The 23,827-nt window shown below is 40.8% G+C and overlaps 1 protein-coding gene across 3 annotated transcripts in view; it reads right to left on the bottom strand.

The window, feature by feature from the left end:
• Wdr47 (WD repeat domain 47) overlaps nt 1–23,827 on the bottom strand; it is a 79,141-nt gene extending 55,314 nt beyond the window's left edge. For all 3 annotated transcript variants that reach the window (XM_042683041.1, XM_042683058.1, XM_042683049.1), the window contains exons 1-3: nt 23,477–23,827; nt 7,112–7,278; nt 4,300–4,383 (exon numbers count right to left, since the gene is read on the bottom strand). In XM_042683041.1, coding sequence (XP_042538975.1) covers nt 4,300–4,383; nt 7,112–7,269 — 242 coding nt within the window. In that variant the 5' untranslated portion in view covers nt 7,270–7,278; nt 23,477–23,827. The remainder of the gene's footprint in view (nt 1–4,299; nt 4,384–7,111; nt 7,279–23,476) is intronic.

Genomic DNA, 23,827 nt, shown 5'->3' with positions numbered 1-23,827 from the left:
AGTAAGCTACATCACCAATTTGGCCAGGTTTGTTTTACAGGACTAATTATTTATTTTAAAAGAAACTTCTTTAAAATATTAATTTTCCAGGCTGGGAATGTGGTTTAGTAGTAGAGTGCTTGCCTAGCATGCATGAAGCCCAGAGTTTGATACCTCAGTACCATATAAACAGAAAAAGCAGGAAGTGGCACTGTGACTCAAGTGGTAGAGTATTAGTCTTGAGCAAAGGAAGCTCAGGGACAGTGCCCAAGCCCTGAGTTCAAGCCCCAGGACTGGCTAAAAAAATTAATTTATCAGTGTCTGATAAATCAACTTGTAAATTACTGTAAAACTTGCTTTCAGAAAACTCTTGAAATATTTTCCTAAGTTTCTTATCACATTGAAGTCATAGTTGAAAAAATTTAATTGAAAGTAATCACATTTTAACACTCACAAAGAAAAAATTTTAAATCCAATATTAAATCTGAAAAAAAATTAAGTTTTAACCAATCATGACGATACATACCTAAAATCCCAATCATTTAAATTACTCAAGAGGTGAAGGTAGGCTCCACCTCCTGCTTTTTATTTTTTATTTTATTATTTATTTATTTATTTATTTATTTTTGGGTCCGGTCGTGGAGCCTGAACTCTGGGCCTGGGCGCTGGTCCCTCAGCTCTTCAGCTCAAGGTTAGCGTTCTACCACTTGAGCCACAGTGCCACTTCTGGCTTTTCTTTTTGCTTATGTGGTACTGGGGAATCGAACCCAGGGCCTCAGGCATGCAAGGCAAGCGCTCTACCACTGAGCCACCTTCCCAGCCCCTGCTTTTTATATTTTAATGTTTTTTTTCGTGTGTGTGTGTGTGTGTGTGTGTGTGTGTGTGTGTGCGCGCGCGCGCACGCACACACACATGCCAGGCCTAGGGCTTGAATTCAGTACCTGAACACTGACCCTGAGCATTTTTGCTCAAAGCTAGTTCTCTACCATTGGAGCCAGAGCTCCACTTCCAACTTTTTTGATAACTAATTAGAGACAAGAGTATCATGGAATTTCCTGTCAGTATAACGGAATTTCCTGTCCAGACTGGCTTTGACCTCAGATCTCAGCCTCCTAAATAGCAAGGATTACAGGCGTGAGCCACTGACATCCAATTTAATGTGTTTTTATATATTTTATTTTCAATATGGCTCTGCATCTTAAACTCCGACAATTGTACTTATTATGCAAGCGCTATTTGAGCTAAACCTCCTCCCCTCCTTTAACATTAGTATAATCTGGTAAAAATAGGGCAGAAAGGGTAGGAAAATGAAAAACACTTCAGCTGGTTTAAACAGTTCTCAGCCTCTTATATAGGTAGAATTACAGATGTTAACCACCAGTTAGTGCCCAGCTGTTCTTGGAAAATGATCATTTTAAGGGGTGAAATCCAAGAGTATAAAGGCTTTCCAGCTGAAGGCACTCCCCAGTCCACTCATGCAAACTAGAACTCAAGCAGAAAGCTGAAGTGTTAGAAGTCACAGGCCTGAAAAGCCAACAAAAAGTTTGGCACCACCAGTGGCTTATGCCTATAATTTTAGCTACTCAAAAGGCTTAGTTTCACAGCTGTGATCTGAGGATCATAGTTCAAAGCCAGCCTGGACAAGAAAGTCCATGAGATTCCTATCTTAATTAACCACCAAAAAGCCAGAAATAAAAAGCTATGGCTCAAGTGGTAGAGTGCAGTCTTTTTTTTTTTTTTTTGGGGGGGGGGGTCTGGTCGTGTGGCCTGTACTCTGGGCCTGGGCGCTGTCCCTCAGCTCTTCAGCTCAAGGCTAGCACTCTACCACTTGAGCCGCAGCACCACTTCCGGCTTTTTTCTTTTTGCTTATGTGGTGCTGAGGAATCGAACCCAGGGCCTCAGGCATGCAAGGCAAGCGCTCTACCACTGAGCTACCTTCCCAGCCCCTAAAGTGCAGTCTTGAATAATAAAAGCTAAGGGACAGCACCCAGGCTCTGAGTGCAAGACATAATATGGGCACAATGAATGAATGAATGAATGAGTTTAGTATTCCCACAACAGATGAAATGTGAGAGGAATCCACAATAAGAGGGAACCACAGTAAGAAATACACTAAAATTGCTGGGCATCAGTGGCTCACGCCTGTAATCCTAGCTACTCAAGAGGCTGGAATCTGAGGATCGTGGTTCAAAGCCAGCCTGGGCAGGAAAGTCTGTGAGACTCTTATCTCCAATAAACTACTCAGAAAAAGCCAGAAGTGGTGCTGTGGCTCAAGTAGTAGAGCTCTACCCTTGAGCAAAAGCTCAGGAACAGTGCCTAGGCCCAGAGTTGAAGACCCAGGACTGGCAAAAAGAAAAAGAAAAAGAAAGAAAGAAAAAGAAATATACTAAAATCTACCAGAGGCTTTGCTTATCTCCTAAACTATGAGGGTACAAGGAAGATTCCAAGGAGCCCCCAAAAAGCAACAGAAAGGTCAAAAAACCAAACAGACATTTCAGCTGGTATCCACTAGAGGGCAGACAAATTTGCATTTTGAGGTTAACAAAATTAATGACTTGACTGCATAAAAATTAATTTTTTAAATGAAGATAACCAAGTTTAAGAATAACAGAACTAGCCGGGCGCTGGTGGCTCACACCTGTAATCCTAGCTACTCAGGAGGCTGAGATCTGAGGATCGCGGTTCAAAGCCAGCCCGGGCAGGAGAGACCGTGAGACTCCTATCTCCAATAAACCACCAGAAAACCAGAAGTGGCGCTGTAGCTCAAGTGGTAGAGCGCTCACCTTGAGCTGAAGAGCTGAGGGACAGCGCCCAGGCCCAGAGTTCAAGCCCCACGACCGACAAAAAAAAAAAAAGAATAACAGAACTGAAGAATGAATCTACAGCATGGGATGTAGCTTCAAAAGTACATGTTTATATTCCCAGCTATGCAGGAGGCAGAAACAGGAAGATCACAGTTTGGAGGCCAGCTTATGCAGTTATCAAAACCTTATCTCAAAAACCCAGGAATGGTGGCTCACACCTTTTGTCTAGCTACTTGGGAAATAAAGGTCCAAGATTAGACCAGACAAAGTTAGGGCAAGATCCTATCTGAAAATCAAATTAAAAACAAAAGCACTGAACATGGGATCATGAGTGCTTGCCTATGAAGAGCAAGGCTCTGAGTTCAAACTCCAGTAACACATGTAAGCATATGCCTATAATCCTAACACTCAGAGGGCAGAAACAAGAGGATTTCAAGTATAAGACCAGCCTGATATACACAGGTGTTCCCCCAAAATTTAGAGAGATACTATGGTTTGACTCAATGCTATAGCACCTAATTAGCATGTGTGAGAATGTGGGTTCAATCTCCATCACCACCAAAAAATTAAATAGTAAGGCCTCAGTCCTGTGTCACAAAAATCAATTTATCTAACATCACGACCCAGAGGCAAAGAGATAGGAGACATGAGCATGGCAGCAAACCTGTAATCCCAGCTACATGGAAGGTGGTGACAAAGAGGATGGGGAGTTCAAGGCATGCCTAGGTAAAGATAAAGAAACTGTCTCAAAAAAATTAAAATAAAAACAAAGGCTGGGACCATAGTTCAAGTGGTAGAAAACTCATCTAGCATGTGTAAGGCCCTGGGTTCAATTCCTAATACCATAAAGATATGGAAGAGAAAATTTGAAGAAACAATGACCAAAATTTCATGCCAGGAGCTAGCAGCTTACACCCATAATCCTCAGTACATAGGAAGCTAAGATCTGAGGATCATATATTGAAGACAGCTTGGATGGAAAAGTTTGTCAGGCTCTTTCTTCTCTAATTAACTAGCAAAAAGCCAGAAGTAGATCTGTGGCTCAAGTGATCGAGGGCCAGAATTGAACAGAAAAAAGTCAAGTAAGAATGTTAGATAATGAGTTCAAGTCCCAGTACCAGCAGAAAAATTTTCCTTTCTTCCAGGAAAGGAATGAAGAAATTAAGGTAGAAAGAAAAGAAGAAAGCAGGCAGGCAGACACATTGAATTATATTATAAGAGATTAAGGATACAAATTATAGATGACAACTCATGAGAAACAATAGAAACCTAAAGTTTTCATGCTATTATGAAGATACAACCCTTAGGATTTTTTACACACTATTGAGCAAAAGGATGTGCATATCAGAGCTGCAGATATTCGAAGCATATGCAACTTGTCCTGCAGAAGTGCTCCAACTTAGTATGGTTGGCTATACTGCTTTAGAAAAGTCCTGTTTTAAATTTTTTGGGTTTTTTTTTTGCTATATTTCTGACAATGACAAAGCACTAAAACTTTGTATAAAGTCTTACCTACCTTTTTTTGTCAAACTTTTCCATACATTCTAGAGGCTGAATGAACTGAAGAACTTCATCCCATTGACCATCAAGGATTAGTTGCCTAAAGAAAAATCCAGAACACTATCAAATTTAGAATATGTTAATAGATGATACTCAAACACTAAAACAATTTTTCACACCAGTGATGACATATTATCTATGAAAAGAATTTATGATTCTGCATTCACTCCTCGTGTTAGCATAAATATAATTTTGATCTCTAAAAGAACTTTAGCTGGGCGCCAGTGGCTCACGCCTGTAATCCTAGCTACTCAGGAGGCTGAGATCTGAGGATCACGGTTCAAAGCCAGCCTGGGCAGGAAAGTCTGTGAAACTCTTATCTCCAATAAACCACCAGAAAACCGTAAGTGGCACTGTAACTCAAGTGGTAGAGCGCTAGCCTTGAGCTAAAGAGCTGAGGAACAGCACTCAGGCCCCGAGTTCAAGGCCCATGACCAACCAAAAAAAAAAAAAAAAGAACTTTATACTTTAAACAAAAAAGTTCCTTATTTCTCTATTCATCTTCAGTTTTAAAGCTAGTATTTTATTTTCTTTTTTTGTGCCAATACCAAGACCAGGGCTTTGAGTTCTTGCTCAGCTTTTCTACTCATGGCTAATACTCTATTTGGGCCAGTATTTTTGATGATTAATTGGAGATAGTTCCTTGGACTTTTCTGCCTAGGCTGGCTTCAAACCATGATCTTCCATATCTCAGTCTCTTAAATAGCTATGATCATAGGCCTGATCTACCACCAGCATCTGGCTAAATAAAGTATGTATTATTAAAAGACTATTAGTGGTCAAATCCTGACAAGCATGCATAGACACAAGCCCTAGCTAGATTCAACCCCAATACTGTAACTCTTTATTTCCAATTAACCAGCAAAAAAGCCAGAACTGAAAGTGTAGCTCAAGTCATAGAGTCCAAATATGAAAGTTAAATAAAGCCCAGTGCTGGTGGCTCACACCTGTAATCCTAGCTACTCAGGAGTCTGAGATCTCAGGATTGTGGTTCAAAGCCAGCCCATGCAGGAAAGTCCATGAGACTTTTTTTTTTTGGGTCCAGTTGTGGGGCCTGAACTCTGGGCCTGGGCGCTGTCCCTCAGCTCTTCAGCTCAAGGCTAGCGCTCTACCACTTGAGCCACAGCGCCACTTCTGGCTTTTTTCTTTTTGCTTATGTGGTGCTGAGGAATCGAACCCAAGGCCTCATGCATGCAAGGCAAGCGCTCTACCACTGAGCCACCTTCCCAGCCCCTCCATGAGACTTTTATCTCAAATTAACCACCAGAAAACCAGAACTGGAGCTGTGGCTCAAAGTGATAGAGAGCTAGTCTTCAGAAAAAGACCTCAGGGACAGTACCCAGGCCCTCAATTCAAGCTCCATGACCGACCAACAACAAAAAAAGTTAGGGTGCAATTCAAGACCCCACACTGTCACACATAAACCAAAGTCAAAACAAGTAGAGATCAGAGGAAAGAGCAAGGAACAAGAACAATTTTCATCCTCCTTTAAGTGGTCTGTAAAGTTTCCAAAAGTTCCAAGGTACTCTTATCTTTCTTCTTACACAATAACAATTTCCCTATTTTTTAATACTTTGTAACAGTAAAATATAGAAACAGAAAGATGAGCAGAAGGACTTATCATATAAAATTGACAACATATGATTCTGCTTATAAAGGAACATTTTTAATTATTTTTTTTTAAAAACAGGAAGACACAATTTCAAAGATACTTACTGTCTGGGTAATTCTATGCATTGGTAATTCTGTGCACTTCACCTCAACATCAGTTAAATTTCATTATAAACCTACAGGATCCTGCAGATACTTAAAAACTAGTACAAAATTCCAGAAATATCAGTACTTGAAACAGAACCAAAAGAACACAGCCTCACACCAGTTACATCACTCAGTAAGCCCCCAAAAGCTGGAAGACCACAGCATAAGTGATAGAAATACAAATGTAAATAAACTTTAATGATAAAGCTTTGTATTTTTTAAGGAAAACTCATTTTGCCCAAGAACATGTACTTTTTGCTATTACATAAAAATAGAATACATTCTGCCTGGAAATGTGGGATCTCTTTTTCCGTCCAATTCAAATTGAGATATATTTAGCTTTCCATTTTGGCAAATACATCAATTCCCTTTGCTTTGCAATTCCAACTCCAAGAATCTTTTCCTAAGGAAATAATCTAAGCTATAGAAAAAGTCTCATGTATAAAAGCCACTCGGTAAAGCATTTAAGAAAATTGAAAATAATTCTCTAAAAATAGAAGAACAAATATTGGAAAATTAAGTTGAAAATTGTTAATGTATCAATAAATTTGTAATCAGAGAAGATCCTTATGATATTAATGGATAAAACAGGAGTTATGATTCTTGTTTAAGACCTCTGGGTTTTACTACTGAAAATATTCTATGAAAACATCACAGTATTTTGTAAATGCTCCATTATAAAAATATTTGAAAATACTACTTAGTCCTGAATTATTATAAAGTTCTATTTTTAAATCTATACATAATAGTAATATTTAACTTTTTTTTCCATACGTAGGGCTTGAACTGTAGGCTTGAGCGCTGTCCCTCAGCTCTTCAGCTCAAGGCTAGCACTCTACCACTTCAGCCACAGTGCCACTTCTGTTTTTTTCTGTTTACGTGGTGCTGAGAAATGGAACCCGTGGCTTCATGCATGCGAGGCAAGCACTCTACCACTGAGCCACCTTCCCAGCCCAATACTTAACATTTTTGAAGGCACTATAAACTTCAGAGTAATAATGAAATCATACCTCAGGAAGAGCATATCATCTGAAAACAGACCATTTATGACTCCACTTTCCTTCTCAAGAGCCAACATACTAATGTGAAGCTTCTTTGAATTCAAGAAGTCCAAAATTAGCTTAATGATTTCAACCTCTTTTACGTTCACTGTTTCTTCAGCCGTCATATTGATAGCCTAAGTAGTAAACAGAATAACAAAAAAAAGTTAGTCCTATTGTTTTATATCTGTTTTACTGCATAGAAACTACACAGGTTTCTTGGGAATGTTTGGTAAGGGAATTCTGAAGTGAAAATGACTTACCAAAACAAAGTCATACTTGCCTGGCATGTGTGAGGCCCTAGTGTACTGGGAGAACCCAACTTATTCCACAATGTTCTAAATACACTGTCAGAAGGATGCCCTAAAATATTCATTCAGTAAGCATTTAACATCTCAGGACACACTGATCCTGTCCTTACAAGTTTACAGTCCAGCAGCAATATCTACATTAGAGTCAAACAAAAAAGCCTAAGTTAAAATGTGACAGTGGTAGATTAATGTCATATTGGTAATATCAATGACATTTGATATCATTGAGCATATAAGTTGTATGATAATAAAACTTTAGAACCTGAAGGGCTGTAAAACCATTAGTTTAACATTTCATTTTACAGATGATGCCAAAAGTTAAATAACCTAAGTTGTTGTTTTTCTAATATAAAGACTCAGAGAAAAATAAGAAAGGGAAAAAAAGACTCCGAGCAATACAAAAAATTACTAGCTGCAAAGAAAGCTCATCAGGATCCCAGTTCAAAACCTGGGCAGACACATTCATGAGATTCCTATCTCCAATTAACCAGCAAAAAGTCAGAAGTGGAGATGTGGCTCAAGTGGTAGAGTATCAGCATTGAGCAGAAGAAGCTGAGCAAAAGCTCAAGTCCCAATACCAAACCCAAAACAAAACAAAAAACTTTATTAAATGAAATAAGGCTACAAGTCTTATCTTTCTCACCAGACCATCTTATTTTAACCAACCTCACAGGTACAAAAAGACATATATGTAAACATACAAGTTTTTTTTTTCCAATTTGTTTACAGTTTTGTCACTCTGTCACTTTAAAATATAAAATACAAATATACAGCCAAGCTCAGAATGCTCTCACCAGCAGATAAGTACATTCTCTCATATAGAGAAGGCACTAAGAGTATGATCCAAATACTAAATATCAGAGTAATCTAATTCCCTTCTACAATGAAGAAATGCCTGCTTCAGGAAATAGGTAAATCACAAATCTTTCTCCCAATATGCATACTGGCTGCTCAATTCCTATTACTTTATGTGTCCTTTTGCTACCTTCCACTTGTCCACCTTCATCTTGCTCATAGATGTTGTCTAAAATAAAATCAACGAGTTTGGTTTGCTAATTTTTTTTGGGGGGGGGAAGGGTCTGGTCGTGGGGCCTGAACTCTGGGCCTGGACACTGTCCCTCAGCTCTTCAGCTCAAGGCTAGCGCTCTACCACTTGAGCCACAGTGCCACTTCTGGCTTTTTTCTTTTTGCTTATGTGGTGCTAAGGAATCGAACCCAGGGCCTCATGCATGCAAGGAAAGCACTCTACCACTGAGCCACCTTCCCAGCCCCAATCGCTTGCTAATTTCTGATCATATTCTATCTCCGTGGGGTAACTCCAAAACACACTGGTTAACAATTTTAGCATTTCCCAAATCTATAGATAATTTCCCCACTCGTTTTTGTTTTTTTTTTGTTTGTTTTTTTGGCAATACGAGGGATTGAACCCAGAGATTTGGCATGCTAGGCAAGAATTCTACCAAGAGTTATATCTTTAACACCTTCATTAATATTTTTTGTTTTTGAGGTAGGATATCCCTACTTTTGCTTGAACTATTCTAAAACTTGATTCTCCCACTTGTACCTCTCAAACAGCTGGGATTACAGACACATACCACCAAACTGGGCTAAATCTTCAGATAACTCTTATTAACAAAAGAATGCCCTTTATTAATTTAACTCTCGAAAAATATTCTGCCTCATGAGACCTTAATTGGTGATTATGTACATACCACTGTACAATTAGTGATCATACAATTGAGTAGAGAACTGAAACTACACTGTTCTAATGTAGTTCAATATAAATATTTTATAGATTCAATAGTCAGTCTAAACACTAAATAATGTTGAAGTAGAATTTATGGCAACAGTCCCACTTTAATTCATAGCCAAAAGCTTAGTGACTGGCATCAAACTCCTAGGCTCAAATAATCCTCCTGCTACAACTATAGGCATGTGTTACTGTGCCCAGCATAATTACAAGTTTAATGCTGCAATCATTTTAGGCCAAGTAAGCCTAAGAAGAAATCACATTCTTTTAAATATATGTTGTACACTAAATTTGAATATTAACAGGAAATGTATCCTAATTAACTTGGAATTGGTTCAGGTTTGAAAAAATTAATTTAGAAAAGACAAGGATTTTATTCTATTCTGTGAAATTCCCAGTGAGAAGGTATGGTATTTTAATCACTCATACATGTTATCTTTAAAAAGCTTTGCTGTTGTTGAGTAAAATATTAATAATACACATATACTTGGTGACTACTACCTTATTATTACTCTTTTCTAACACTTGCTACTGAAACTTTTACTGAGCATCCCAAATTCCTATCTCCATAACTTAGAAATGATACATCCTATACACATACATCAAACATATCAAACATATAACTCATTAATTTTGTATATGTTTCACCATCTTTTAATTTTATTTTTATTATAAAAGTGATATACAAAGTAATTAATTAATTAATTTTTTAAATCTCTACAAACCTAGAATTTTCCCCAAATTCAGAAGAGCAGAATTCAATGATAAATGCTTCTTTCCTTCCTCTTCAAAGGAACAATATAAATCTCTAACATTTAACTAGCTTAGAAACTACCAGCCAGATGCCAATGGCCCAGACTCTGAGTTCAGAGTCTGGACCAGCACAAAAAATGAAAGAAGGAAGGAAGGAAGGAAGGAAGCAAGGAGGGAGGGAGGGAGGGAAGGAGGGAGGGAAAAAAAGAAAAGAAAGAAACTAAGTCTACTGAATTCTAGTCTCAAAATCCTGGGGCTCAAGTAATCCATTTATCTCAGCCTCTTGAGTAGCTGTAACTAGAGGTATGGGTCACCACTGCTGACTCTAAAATAATGAGATATACAGCCAGGCAACCGTGGCTTGCACCTGTAATCCTAGCCACTCAGGAGACTGAGATCTGAGGATCCCTGTTTGAAACCAGCCCAGGCAGGAAAGTCCATGAAATTCATATTGCAATTAACCACTAAAAAGCTGGAAATAGAGCTATGGATCAAGTGGTAGAATGTCAGTCTTGAGCAAAAACAGCAAAGTGACAGTGCCTGGGTCTGGTTCAAGCCCTAGTGCACATAAACACACACAAAGAAAGATATACATAATATATAACAAAATAATAAATGTTCAATAGGAGTTCAATTAACTTCAAGTGCAAAAAAAAAATCACTCAGGGAGGGAATGTAGCTTAGTGGTAAGAGTGTTTACCTAGCATGCATGAAGCCTTGGGTTTAATTCTCAATACCACATAAATAGGATAAAACAAAAAAGCTGGAAATGATACTGTGGCGATGTTGGGAGCCAAAAGTTGAGTCTCTCAACATAATAGGCTTGACTATCTCACTGGAACATCTTGAGGCTGCCCCAAACAAACACCGGGTGTTTTCACCTTGCCCTAAGCAAACACCCTGCAGCTACTAACGACCACCTTTTCACCTTGCCCTAAGCAAGCACCCTGCAGCTGCTTCGGCCAATGAAAAAGCTTCCTTATTCCAAGCATATAAATACCATTGTGTGAAAAATAAAAATTGGCAGCTTGATCAGAATCCCTGTCTTGCTGTCATTCTTCTTATCTCTTGTCCCTTCATTCCTTCTCGCTTAGGTTCATTGCCCTTGTTGAAGTCCTGCGGGTCGGGACATGGCTCAAATGGTAGTGCTCAATCCTTGAGCATAGAAAGGCTAAGGGACAACAACACCTGGGCCCTGAGTTCAAGCCCCAGGCAAAAAAAAAAAAAACATCACTCAAGAAATATTTCCACATTATCTGCTCCGTGGAAGGAAAAGGGAATCACAGGAACAGCAGGACAAAGCATGAAGTAATGCAACAAAGATATTCACTAGACACCATGTTGGAAATGAACTTTACCAAGTGGTAGGGAGGGTAGTGGGGAGTGCTAAGTGGGAGAAAATGAGGGAGAGGATAACAGTGTTTAAAAAGAAATACCCTTGTCAGGCACCGGTTGCTCATGCCTGTAATCCTAGCTACTCAGGAGGCTGAGGTATGAGGATCACGATTCAAAGCCAGCCCAAGCAGTAAAGTTCGTGAGACTTTTATCGCCAATTAGCCCCAGAAAACTAGAAGTGGCGCTGTGGCTCAAGTGGTAGAGCGCTCGCCTTGAGCTGAAATGCTGAGGGACAGCGCCCAGGCCCAGAGTTCAAGCACCACGACTGACAAAAAACAAAAACAAATCAACAACAACAACAAAAAAGAAATATCCTTGGGGCTGAGAATATGGCTTAGTGGTAGAGTGCTTGCTTAGCACTCATAAAGCCCTGGATTCAATTCCTCACTACCACATAAAGAGAAAAAGCCAGAAGAAAAGCAAAAGTAGCTCAGGAACAGAGCTCAGGCCCTAAGATCAAGCCCCAGCATGACGAGGACGAGGAGGAGGAGGAGGAAGGGGGGAGAAGGAGGAGGAAGAAATGTACTCATTACCTTACTTATGTAACTGTAACCATCTCCACTCCTCCCCAATTCATTACCTTTACAATTTTTTTTTTTTTTTTGCCGGTCATGGGGCCTGCACTCTGGGCCTGGGCGCTGTCCCTCAGCTCTTCAACTCAAGCCTAGCACTCTACCACTTGAGCCACAGCGCCACTTCCGCTTTTTCTGCTTATTTGGTGCTGAGGAATTGAACCCAGAGCCTCGTGCATGCAAGGTAAGCACTACCACTGAGCCACCTTCCCAGCCCCTACAATAAATTTTTTAAAACTAAAAAGAGCCAGGCACTGGTGGCTCACACCAGTAATCCTAGCTCAGGAGGCTGAGATCTGAGAATTACAATTCAAAGCCAGCCTGGGCAGGAAAGTCTATGAGACTGATCTCCAATTAACCACCAGAAAACCGGAAGTGGCACTGTGGTTCAAGTAGTAGAGTGCTCACCTTGAGCTGAAGAGCTCAGGGACAGAGCCCAGACTCAGAGTTCAAGTCCCACAACAGACATTTAAAAAAAAAAAAAAAAGTTTCTACAATAGAGCAGAATAGATCATTTGTTTCTAACTGCTCTAAAATAATGGTGTAATAATGGCCCTTTGATCCAACTACTGAACGTAAGTCAACTTGAAAGCACCTTATATAGGCCCATGGGCATATGGATTTATATGAACAATAGTTGCATATATTCCACTGAAAACAGACAACAAAATGGAAAAAAAAATCAGCATCATATTAATACATATTAAGTCACAGCATTAAAAAGAAAAAAAATGTAACTATAGATGTTTCATTAAGAATTTTAAAAAGCTCTTTTTCCTCCTTCCTTCCTTCCTTCCTCCCTCCCTCCCTCCTTCCCTTTCTTTCTTTCTTTTCTTCTTTCTTTCTTTCCTCCTGTCCTGTTGCCATCTTGGCCCTCCTCCTCCCATTCTCTTCTCTTGAAGTTGTACTTGATTTTGTTAGTAATTTTCACCTGAATATATTGGTGGAATGGGCTGATTTTCTTGGCCAGAAATCACTGAAAGGAATCCTGAAAAGGGTTCAGGAGCAGTTCCAGAGAAATCCTGACAGTTACAACGGTGCTGTTCGTGAGAACTACACTTGGTCACAGGAAATTTAATAAAATTTAAAAAAAAAAGAATTAAAAAAAAAAATTGTCTGTCACAGAACTCAGGGTCTAAGCACTATCATTGAGCTCTTTTGCTCAAGGCTAGTGCCACTTCCAGTTTTCTGGTGGTTCATTAGAGATAAGAGTCTCACTGGAATTTCCTGCCCATGCTGGCTTTGAACCTTGATCCTCAGAGGATCTTATCTCCAATGAACCACCAGAAAATCAGAAGTAGTGTTGTGGCTCAAGGTGGTAGAGCACTATATTATTTTTTCTTTTCTTTTTTTTTTTTTGTCAGTCATGGAGCTTGAACTCGGGGCTTGCACTCTTCAGTTCTAGGTGAGAGCTCTACCACTTGAACCACAGCGCCACTTCCAGCTTTCTAGTGGTTTATTGGAGATGAGTCTCACGGACTTTCCGGCCCGGGCTGGCTTTGAACCGTGATGCCCAGATATCAGCCTCCTGAGAAACTAGGATTACAGGCATGAGCCACTGGTGTCCGGCCAACCACTATATCTTTAGACTTGCCAAGTCCAATTCTACTTCTAGAACTAAATCCAGAAAAAATATGTGCAAATGCACACCAAGTATGTAGGCAGAAATGTTCCTTAAAGATTTGTGCTGGGCATGGTGGTACATACCTGTAAACCTAGCTCTCAGAAAGCTGAAGGAGACTGAGGCAAGCCTAGATTATATAACAAGTTCCATGCCTCTCATGCTTCACAGTGAGATATTGTCTCAGAAAACAAAAAAAATAAAAACCAAAAATAAAATGAAACAAATGATTTGCTTTTAGTAGATAAAACTCAAAATCACCAGCAGACAATTAAATGGATAATCCATACTATATATATGAATGCAGTGATACAGAGCTATACAACCTAAGAGAAAGCCATCATAGAATAATGTAGCTATTAATGAATATTTGTTTAATGCCAGATGCAGTATATCACACCTGTAATCCTAGCTACTTTGGGAGGCTGAGATCTGAAGAGCCCAGTTCAAAGCCAGCCTGGGGACAGACATCTATGAGACTCTTATGTCCAACTGGCTACCAAAAAACCCAAAGTGGAGGTATGGCTCAAGTGGTAGAGAGCTAGCCTTGAGGGCAGAGAGAAAACAAAACAAAAAAACCCTCAAAGACAACAGCCAGGCCCTGAATTCAAACCCGAGGACTAGTACAAAAAATAAATAAATAAAATACACAAAGAAAAATCCAGAAGTTCAGTGTGGTTAACTCTGAACAGAGGAATGGAATTATAATGAAGGACATGGATCCAGGAAGGATAAGTGAGCAAAGGGAGACTTACTGTTTTGTGGGTTTTTGGTTTTGTTTTGTTTTGTTTTGTCAGTTGTGGGGCTTGAACTCTGGGCCTGGGCACTGTCTCTCAGCTCTTCAGCTCAAGACTAGCACTCTACCTCTTGAGCTACAGCACCACTTCCAGTTTTCTGATGGTTTATTGGAGATAAAAGTCTCACAGACTTTTCTGCTTGGGCTGGCTTTGAACCACGATCCTCTGATCTCAGCCACCTGAGTAGCTAGGATTACAGGAGTGAGCCACTGGCACTCACCTTAGACTTTCTGTTTTTGAGACCAAATTTCACTGTAAACCAAGCTGGTCTGGAACTTTCTACTTTCCTGCTTCAGCTTCCAGAGCACTGGAATTACAGATGTTATCGTGCCTGGCTGGAAAGTAGACTATTAAATTCTTTATCATTTGTATTTATTTATACATTTGTTGTTTGTTTATATAAATACTTTTTAAATTAATTTTAAAGTGAAAAACCTATCAAAAATGTCTAGCTGGGGGGGGGCAGGGGGGTGTGGAGATGGGAAGGAGAAACAAAGGAAGAGGCAACAATGCTTGTTAAGAAATGTACACATTATCTTGCCCATGTAATTGTAACCCCTCTGTACCATATTTTCACAAAAAAAAAGCCTAGCTCTCCAAGTTCTATTTTTTTTTTTTGGGGGGGGGGGCGGTTGTGGGACTTGAACTCTGGGCCTGGGCACTGTCCCTCAGCTCTTCAGCTCAAGACTAGTGCCCTACCTCTTGAGCCACAGTGCCACTTCCAGTTTTCTAGTGGTTTATTGGAGATAAGAGCCTCACCAACTTTGGACTTTCCTGCCTTTTGGACTTTCCTGCCCGGGCTGGCTTTGAACATGATCCTCAGATCTCAGCCTTCTGAATAGCTAGGACTACAGGCATGAGCCACTGGCGCCCAGCTCAAAGTTTGTGTGTGTGTGTGTGTGTGTGTGTGTGTGTGTGTGTGTGTGTCCCTGGTGTGTGTGTGTGTGTGTGTGTCCCTGGTGTGTGTGTGTGTGTGTGTGTCCCTGGTGTGTGTGTGTGTGTGTGTGTGTGTGTGTGTGTGTGTGTGTGTGTGTCTCCCCCTGGTACTGGGGCTTTTTTTAACTCCAAGCCAGGACAATGTCCCTTAGCTTTTCCATTCAAGGCAAGAACTCTATCGCTTGAGCCACAGCTCCTCTGCTGGCTTTCTGATGGTCAATTGGAGATAAAACAGTCTCACAGACTTTCCTGCCCAAACTGGCTTTAAAACTTGATCCTCAGATTTCAGCATCCAGAATAGCAAGTATGAGCTACCAGCACTTGGATCAAAGGCTTTGCTTTATGTCAAGGTTCCAACTAGAGCAGAATCTCAAAATCAAGATTAACTGTTATGTTTTCAATATAAGAACATTCTTGATATTATGAATTCTATTTAAGGGGACCTTACAAAAATACTCTTCACAAAACATAGCTTCCAAATCCCCTAACATCCTGGCCATTCTTAGAATATTTGTAAATCTTGTGTGTGTGTGTGTGTGTGTGTGTGTGTGTGTGTGTGTGTGCGCGCGCGCGCACACACACACGCGCGTGTGTACACATGTGCATGCATGGTGCTGTCCCTGTCTTTTTGCTCAAGGCTAGAGCTCAACCACTTAAGCCACAGCTCCATTTCCTGCTTGTTTTGAGTAGTTAATTGGAGGTAAGTGTCACAGACTTTCCTTGCCTGGGTTGGCCCTGAACCAGATCCTTAGATCTCAGCTTCCTGAGTAGCTAAGATTACAGACATAAGTCAACAGGGTCCAGCTTGTGAATCTCTTTCTTAACACAACCAAAATAGAAGACAATACTCCCTGGTATGGAATAATCTGGTCTGGTCCACAACTATATATACTAAAACTAGCACTTCGCATAATGAGGGCATTCATAATGAACAAACCTAAAGCTGTTTTATATCATTTATTTGTAAAATACTGTTGTTGTTTTTTACTGCCCAGAACTTAATTTCCAAACTTTTCTTCAACATGGAAAAGAAAAGCAACCTAATTCTATTTCCAAGTTTTCAAAAACTTTTAAAAAGGTTAAGCCAGTAAAGGAAATGCAAATAAAAACAACCCTGACATACCACCTTACCACAGTCAAAATGGCCCACATCCTAAATTCAGCCAACGACAAATGCTGGAGGGGATACAGAAAAAGAGGAACCCTATTACACTGCTGGCGAGAATGTACACTAATACAACCACTTTGGAAAGCAGTACGGAGGTACCTCAGACCTCCCCTATGATCCAGCCATACCACTCCTAGGCATCTACCCTGAGCAACAGGAATCAGGATACAAAGACACATGCACCTCCATGTTCATTGCAACACTGTTCACAATAGCCAAGATATGGAAACAACCCAGATGTCCCACTACAGATGAATGGATCCAAAAATTGTGGTACCTATATACGATGGAATATTATGCAGCCATTTCAAAGGACAAAATAATGGCATTTGCAGGGAAATGGATGAAACTAGAAAAAAATCATTTTGAGTGAGATAAGCCTAGAGCAAAGAGACAAATGGCACAGGGTCTCCCTAATATGTGGAAGCTAAATACAAAATGGAAGGAGATACGACAAAGTAAACAGGACTCGAGAAACAAAGGACCTCCACTCATCTAGTCATATCATTACTAAATGACTCCATGCTGCTGACCACATATATGGTATACATGCACACATCTGAGGGAAACTAGGAGAAGGACACAGAATCAGAGGGAAACAGGGGAAAACATATAACAGAGGGACCCATCAGCTGCACTGGAAATTGATGAAAATCAACTAAGCAACTCAAAGGCAGCAATGGGAGGAAGGGAATGAGAGAGATAGAGGAAACAGTTTACACTAAGCAAAAGGAAAGATATGTACCTATCACCTGATGTAGAAGAAATAGTTATATTGTCAAAGTTTATAGAATTCACAAACTTTATAGACCATGATAACGACAATTTGCCTCATGAAGGTTAGAAGGTGTTTGTGACTTTAACTAAGTATCTTTATTTCACAATACTATGAAATTTGTGAAATTTATGTACTCTCAATCACAATAAAAAATTTAAAGAAAATGTTAAGCCAACAGGACTTGGTGGTCCACACTTATATTGCCAGCAGTTGGGAGGCTAAGGCAGGAGGATAGAGATTTGGAGACCAGTTTGGACTCTACAGAGTTCCAGGTCAGCTAAGCTACAGAGTAAGACCCTGTCTCAAAGAATTAAACAGAAAATAAACATTAAGGCTCTAAGTTCATTTTGATGCTATAGAATTTTCGCAAAAATTTTAGATATGGCTTCATATTCTTCTGCAATGATTCAACAAAATCATAAAACATTTCTTAACCACACAAAAAATAACATGATTTCAATTAAATGGGTCATATATATGTAGTATCAAAGTTGTATACTTTATCATATACAACTGTCTTTCTATAAATAGGATGTTAAGCGCAAACAAAGAGGTGAAGGAAGGTGAATATGGTCAAAATACTTCACGTACGGGTGTGAAAATGGAACGATGAAGCTTGTTGAAATTGATTTTGGAGGAGAGAGGGGAAATGAGAAGAATAAAAAGGTGAATCTGACCAACGCACTGTGTGCATTTATGTACATGTTAAAATAAAACCACTTATGTTACTAATTGATGTCAATTTTAAAGATGTGGGAAAAATACAATGTTGACAAATAAAGCTCCAAATTTACTGGCAAGCATGTAACTGGTGCTCAATAAACAAATTTCTTCCCATCAGAACTAGGCCTTGAGGGGGGAGGCTGGGAAGGGAGGTGAAGGGTAAACAAAGGAGGAGGCTGCAATGCTTGGTAAGAAATGTATGCATTATCCTGCCCATGTAATTGTAACCCCTCTGTACAGTATGTTCTCAAATAAAATAAAATAAAATTTAAAAAAAAGAACTAGGCCTTGGTTAAGACAATGTGTCCAAAGGACACACAGGAGACATAGCCTCAGTAGTAAAGTGCCAGCCATGAGAAAGCAAATGGAGCAAGGACCTGAGTTCAAGCCCCTATGTCGAAGAAATATTGGGAAGACCAATTAGACCAATTATTTTTAAATACAACAGATAGAGAACATCCGAATTTTATTTATTTTATTTTTGTGCTGGTACTGGGGCTTGAACTCAGAGCCTGCGTGCTATCACGTAGCTTTTCCACTCAAGGATAGTCCTCTACCACTTGAATCCCAGATCCACTTCCAAAACCAAAAAACTTTACTGAAAAAAGAAAAAACAGAAAAGAAGGTATATGAAGAGATTCCTACTTGTTTGATGTCAATACCCACTTTTTAAAAAATATTTGAAAGCCTGGCATTGGTGGCTTACACCCATAATCCTACCTGCTCAAGAGGCCATGATCTGGAAGATGAAGGCTCAAAGTTAAACCAAGCAGAAAAGTTTACTAGACTCCATTTCCAAAATAACCAGCAAAAAGCCTGGCTGGAAGAATGGCTCAAGTGATAAGAGTGCTAACCCATGAGCAGGCAAACCGAGCAACCATGAGGCCCTGAGTTCAAACCACAGCACTGGTAAAAATAAATAAATATAAAAAATAAATGGGCTGGGAATGTTTCTTAGTGGTAGAGTGCTTGCCTGCCATGTAGGAAGCCCTGGATTCGATTCTTCAGTACCACAAAAACAGGAAAAACTGAATGTGGTACTGTGGCTCAAGTGGTAGCCTTGAGCAAAAGAAGCTCAGGGACACTGAGTTCAAGCCCCAGGATTGGATAAATAAATAAATAAAAACAAAAAACAAAATAAATAAAAAATTTTAAACTGAGTATTTACTAGGTGCTAATATCAGACTATTATACCAGACCTGTGCTGCAAAAATTAACCCATTAGTAGGTGAACATAAGTTCACAAAAAGAGTTTTAAAGAAGTATGTGGTATTTCACAAGATCTTTACCCTTGAACAGAAATAAACCCAAAACAGAAGAAAAATCATTGAAAGTATGTAGCTATTCAATGTGGTAATCTCAAAATTGAAGTGTGGGCTGGTAGTGGAGATGGAATATGAAGAACTATATTAAAGACTTATGAATGAAAATAGTTCACATAAAATATAAAGTAAGCTGGGCACCAGTGGCTTGCACCTGTAGTCCTAACTACTCAAGAGACTGAGATCTGAGAATAGAGGACAAAACAAGAAAGTCCATGACACTTTTATCTCCAATTAACTACCAAAACAGCTAGAGTGGAGCTGTGGCTCAAATGGTAGAGCACTAGCCTTAAGCAAAATAAAAAGCTTAGGGACAGTGCACAAACCCTGAGTTCAAGCCCCACAACCAACACAAAAACAAACAAATGTGTGCATGTGTGTGTGTGTGTGTGTGTGTGTGTAAAGGCATACGAAAATATTACAAATAAAATGTCATAGACATTCAGGGCATAACAAGGTTTTCCGTTAAAGGACAAAGGATCATCCTTAAGGAAAAAAGGTACTAACATTAACTGTACAATCTATAATATGTCATGCCCCATTCTAAATATCTCTGTACATTACAAAATTCTTATGACCCTAGGACCATCATTCTATAGAGGATTACAATAGTAGTCAAGAGATGTTAGGTATTTTTCTATAGAAAAATAAATGTAAAGCCAATGGGATGTTCAAGTCTATCAGACTAAATAAAATACAATGACCTGGGGCTGGGAAGGTGGCTCAGTGGTAGAGCGCTTGCCTTGCATGCCTGAGGCACTGGGTTCGATTCCTCAGCACCACATAAGCAAAAAGAAAAAAGCCGGAAGTGATGCTGTGGCTCAAGTGGTAGAGCGCTAGCCTTGAGCTGAAGAGCTGAGGGACAGTGTCCAGGCCCAGAGTTCAGGCCTCATGACCGGACCCCCCCCAAAAAAAAAATACAATGACCTTTCCAACACAACATCCTGACTAATTAATGTTGAGCCTAATGTCAAAGTTTTTGTTGTGTTGTTTTTTTTTTTTCAGTCAGTCATGGGGCTTGAACTCTGGGCTTTGGCGCTGTCCCTGCACTCTTCAGCTCAAGGCAAGCACTCTACCTTGTTTGAGCTACAGCGCCACTTCCAGTTTTCTAGTGGTTTATTGTAGATAAGAGTCTCACAGACTTCCCTGCCTGGGCTGGCTTTGAACCATGATCCCAGATCTCAGCCTCCTGAGTAGCTAGGATTATAGGCGTGAACCACCGGCACCCGGCTTAATAATGTCAAAGTTTCAACAACTAGAGTCTATCCTCTTTCCTGTGCTATGTAATCATCTGCTGTTCACTAACTGAATAAACTGAAGGCAAGGATTCTTGAACTTTTCTACTTACGGGCACAAGAAACAAACCATAACCCCAGAAAACTCTTTACATGAAATTTCTTTTGAAATTTCTTAATTTTGCCTCTGAAATTAATGTGAATATTGCCTTTTATATTTGTGTGTGTGCTTCTGTGTGTATGCACACATGTACATGCAAACGGCTCGGGTGCTAGGGACTGGGCACTGTCCTTCAGCATTATAACTCAAGGCTGACACTCTACCACTTGAGCTACAGCTCCACTTCTGGCTTTTTGGTGGTTAACTGGAGATGCGAAAGGACTTTTCTTTTTTTTCTTTTTTTTTTTTTTTTTTGTCGGCAGTGGGGCTTGAACTCTGGGCCTGGGCGCTGTCCCTCAGCTCTTCAGCTCAAGGCGAGCGCTCTACCACTTGAGCTACAGCGGCACTTCCAGTTTTCTGGTGGTTTTATAGGAGATAGGAGTCTCACAGTCTCTCCTGCCCGGGCTGGCTTTGAACCGCGATCCTCAGATCTCAGCCTCCTGAGTAGCTAGGATTACAGGCGTGAGCCACCAGCGCCCGGCGAGAAAGGACTTTTCTGCCTAGGCTAGCTTCAAACTACAATCCTCAAATCTCAGCCTCTGGAGTAGCTAGGATTACAGACATGAGCCACCAGCACCAAGGCTTTCCTATATCTTTTTTTTGTGTTCTAATATGAAAATATTATTTTTCTACCCAAATAAAATTGATAACTCCAGAAATGTGTGCCATGTTATGTGACCACAGGTTTAATCTTAGTATAACTGCAGCATATTTCTAATGGTACTAATATGTCAACTTGAAAAGCACAGGTCAGAGAGGATAAAGCTATTTCTTTCCTAGACAAGAAGCAATGACCCATACTGAGGATTATTTAGCACCAAATATAGCTCAAGTCAGTTATTGGCTACAGCCTTATTTACAAGAAAGCAATACTGACCCACATATAGAAAGGAAACACCCTTTTGTCCACCTCACCATAGTAATAAAGAATACTGCCAAAAAGCGAGGATGCACCGCAGAAGTTCCCATGAGCCCTTTAAAGTCACTGTAAGAAATAAAAGTACTGGATCTAGAAATGTTAAATAGATCACCCAGAAAATGTAGTTATCCTTGCCAATGCTCCCCTCTATTAAAAAGTAATCAACACATGCCTTAATATTTTTTCCAAAGTGCTTTCAAATGCATTATTTTATTTAACTCGAGAATCCATTCCCAGATCAAAAAAAAAAAAAAAACAATAGCAAGCATTATCCCCATTGCACAGAATGAGAAACCAGTCAATGGCAAGGTAAGTAGCTCTTCCAAGATTGTAATCTATAGCAAAGGAGAAGTTTAAACCAGGTAATCTGATTTCCAGTTTAGTGATTTGCTAAAGAAAATTGCCCATTTTAATACTGATTTGGAAGTATTTTTCAAACTGCAGTTTATACTAGGCATATCATATGGTGTTCATTCCGTAAGTGATTTCACCAAAAAAGACAATGAACACAATTATATAACTGAAAATATAATTTTAACTCCTGTTCTCTTATGGTACACTCATAGTGCTGGTTTTTATAAGAAGGGAAAAAAGAACTAGAAAGTTGAAGGATGGGAGACACAGGTAAAATCCCCTCACTACACACAAACGCACGTGCACACACACGCACACACATATCACATATAATAGCACTCAAATTCAAGGGTTTAGGATTTTATTTTTTGTATTACAGTAAGTGGTCACTGCTTGTCTCTTTAATCCCTGTATATTTTCTTTCCTGTTGGAAGCAATCTTTACTTTCCCCAAAAATGTAAGGTAAAATGATTCATTACATTTTCTTTCTACATAAGGACTCTGAGGGTGTGCCATATAAAGGAAAATGGGCTCTTAGGCTTTTCTCCTTTCTAGTAAAATGTCAATGCAACCCATGCCGACATTGGGGGGAAAAAAAATTAGATTTACCATTAAAAAAAAATCACAGCCTTTAAAAAGCCTACATGTTAATTCCCGTGTTATTAACTTTCTGAAGCATTCTATGAACTCTACCACGAAGGGAAGACAATAATTAAGTGTTAAGATCACAACCTATGAATCTGGGTGGAACAAAGACTTCTCCTTTCATTACGCAGAGAACCAAGTTGCCAAAAAAAAAAAAAAAAAAAAAAAAAGCTCCCTTCAGATACCATGCGCAGTTAAAAACTGCACGTCTGGGTGGAGAATAAAAACATTATCTGATCAAAGGTGGCCCCTGACTCTCCTGACCCCCCCCACCCCCGCTCCTTTGCCAGAGGCCTCACCCCCATCTTTTTTTTCCTCCCCAATGTAGAGAAGTGACTTAACCCTAGGAGCTCTACAACCTCCGGCGTCCACGACGCAGGCGCCCCTCGCATTCCAAACCCAATCTCTCCCTCTCTCCCCCATCCCTCCTGCCACAGCCCCTCTTCAAAGGCCAGCTCCTTTGACCACTGACGTCAGGAAGGACAAACCCGGCCCCGCGGGGCTGCCGCCCCCCGCTACCCGCCCCCCCCCCCCGCAACCCCGGCCTGGCAGCTCCCTCCTTTCCAGCCAAGGCGTGCCCAGAAAGAGACGCGAGCGCAGCCCGATCCGTGCACCGTCCAGCAGGAAGACCAGGAAGCCAGACAGAGCGCAATCAGCCCTCTCCGGCCCCTCCGGCTCTTCCGGCGGCCAGGTGAGCTCGAACGCGGCTCCGGCATCGCCCACCCACCCACCGCCTCCCAAGCACCACCCAAAGCCCTACCCGCCTCCCCGGCTGCGAACGCCGCCCTCGGGGCCGCCGGGTCCCAGCCCCGTCAGGACGTGACAGGTGGCGACGGGTGACCATGGCAACCCGCGGTGTGCGGCGGCCCGCCCCCGCTGCCCAGAGCCGCTCTCACCTGAAGGCTCCGAGGCGAACCCGGACAAGTGGCGGCGGAGGTGAACGCGGCCCAGCGGGCCAGACGCCGGGCTCTGGAAGCAGCCGGCTGAGGTGAGAGCGCGAGGGCGGCAGTCTCAGGTTGGAGTCGGTCCTTTTTTCCAGTCGCCCGCGCGTCAGTCCATCCGTTCGTCAGCCCGTCCTTCTCGGCCCGCCCCGCCCCGGCCGGCGACTGCTGGGCTCAGCCTCTTGGCACACTGCGGTTGTCAAGCGCGCTGGGGCCGAGCTTCAGACACCAGCTGCAGCCAATCGCTGCGCCTTCCCGAGACGCCTCAGGACCCCGCCGTGCTGGGTGACTAGGCAGGTGCCTGCG

Source organism: Dipodomys spectabilis, unplaced genomic scaffold (genome assembly GCF_019054845.1).
Source record: "Dipodomys spectabilis isolate Male_0828 unplaced genomic scaffold, ASM1905484v1 ptg000002l, whole genome shotgun sequence".
NCBI lineage: Eukaryota > Metazoa > Chordata > Mammalia > Rodentia > Heteromyidae > Dipodomys > Dipodomys spectabilis.
The sequence above is the reverse complement of the archived record's forward strand: the minus strand, read 5'-3'. Positions and strand labels throughout refer to the sequence as shown.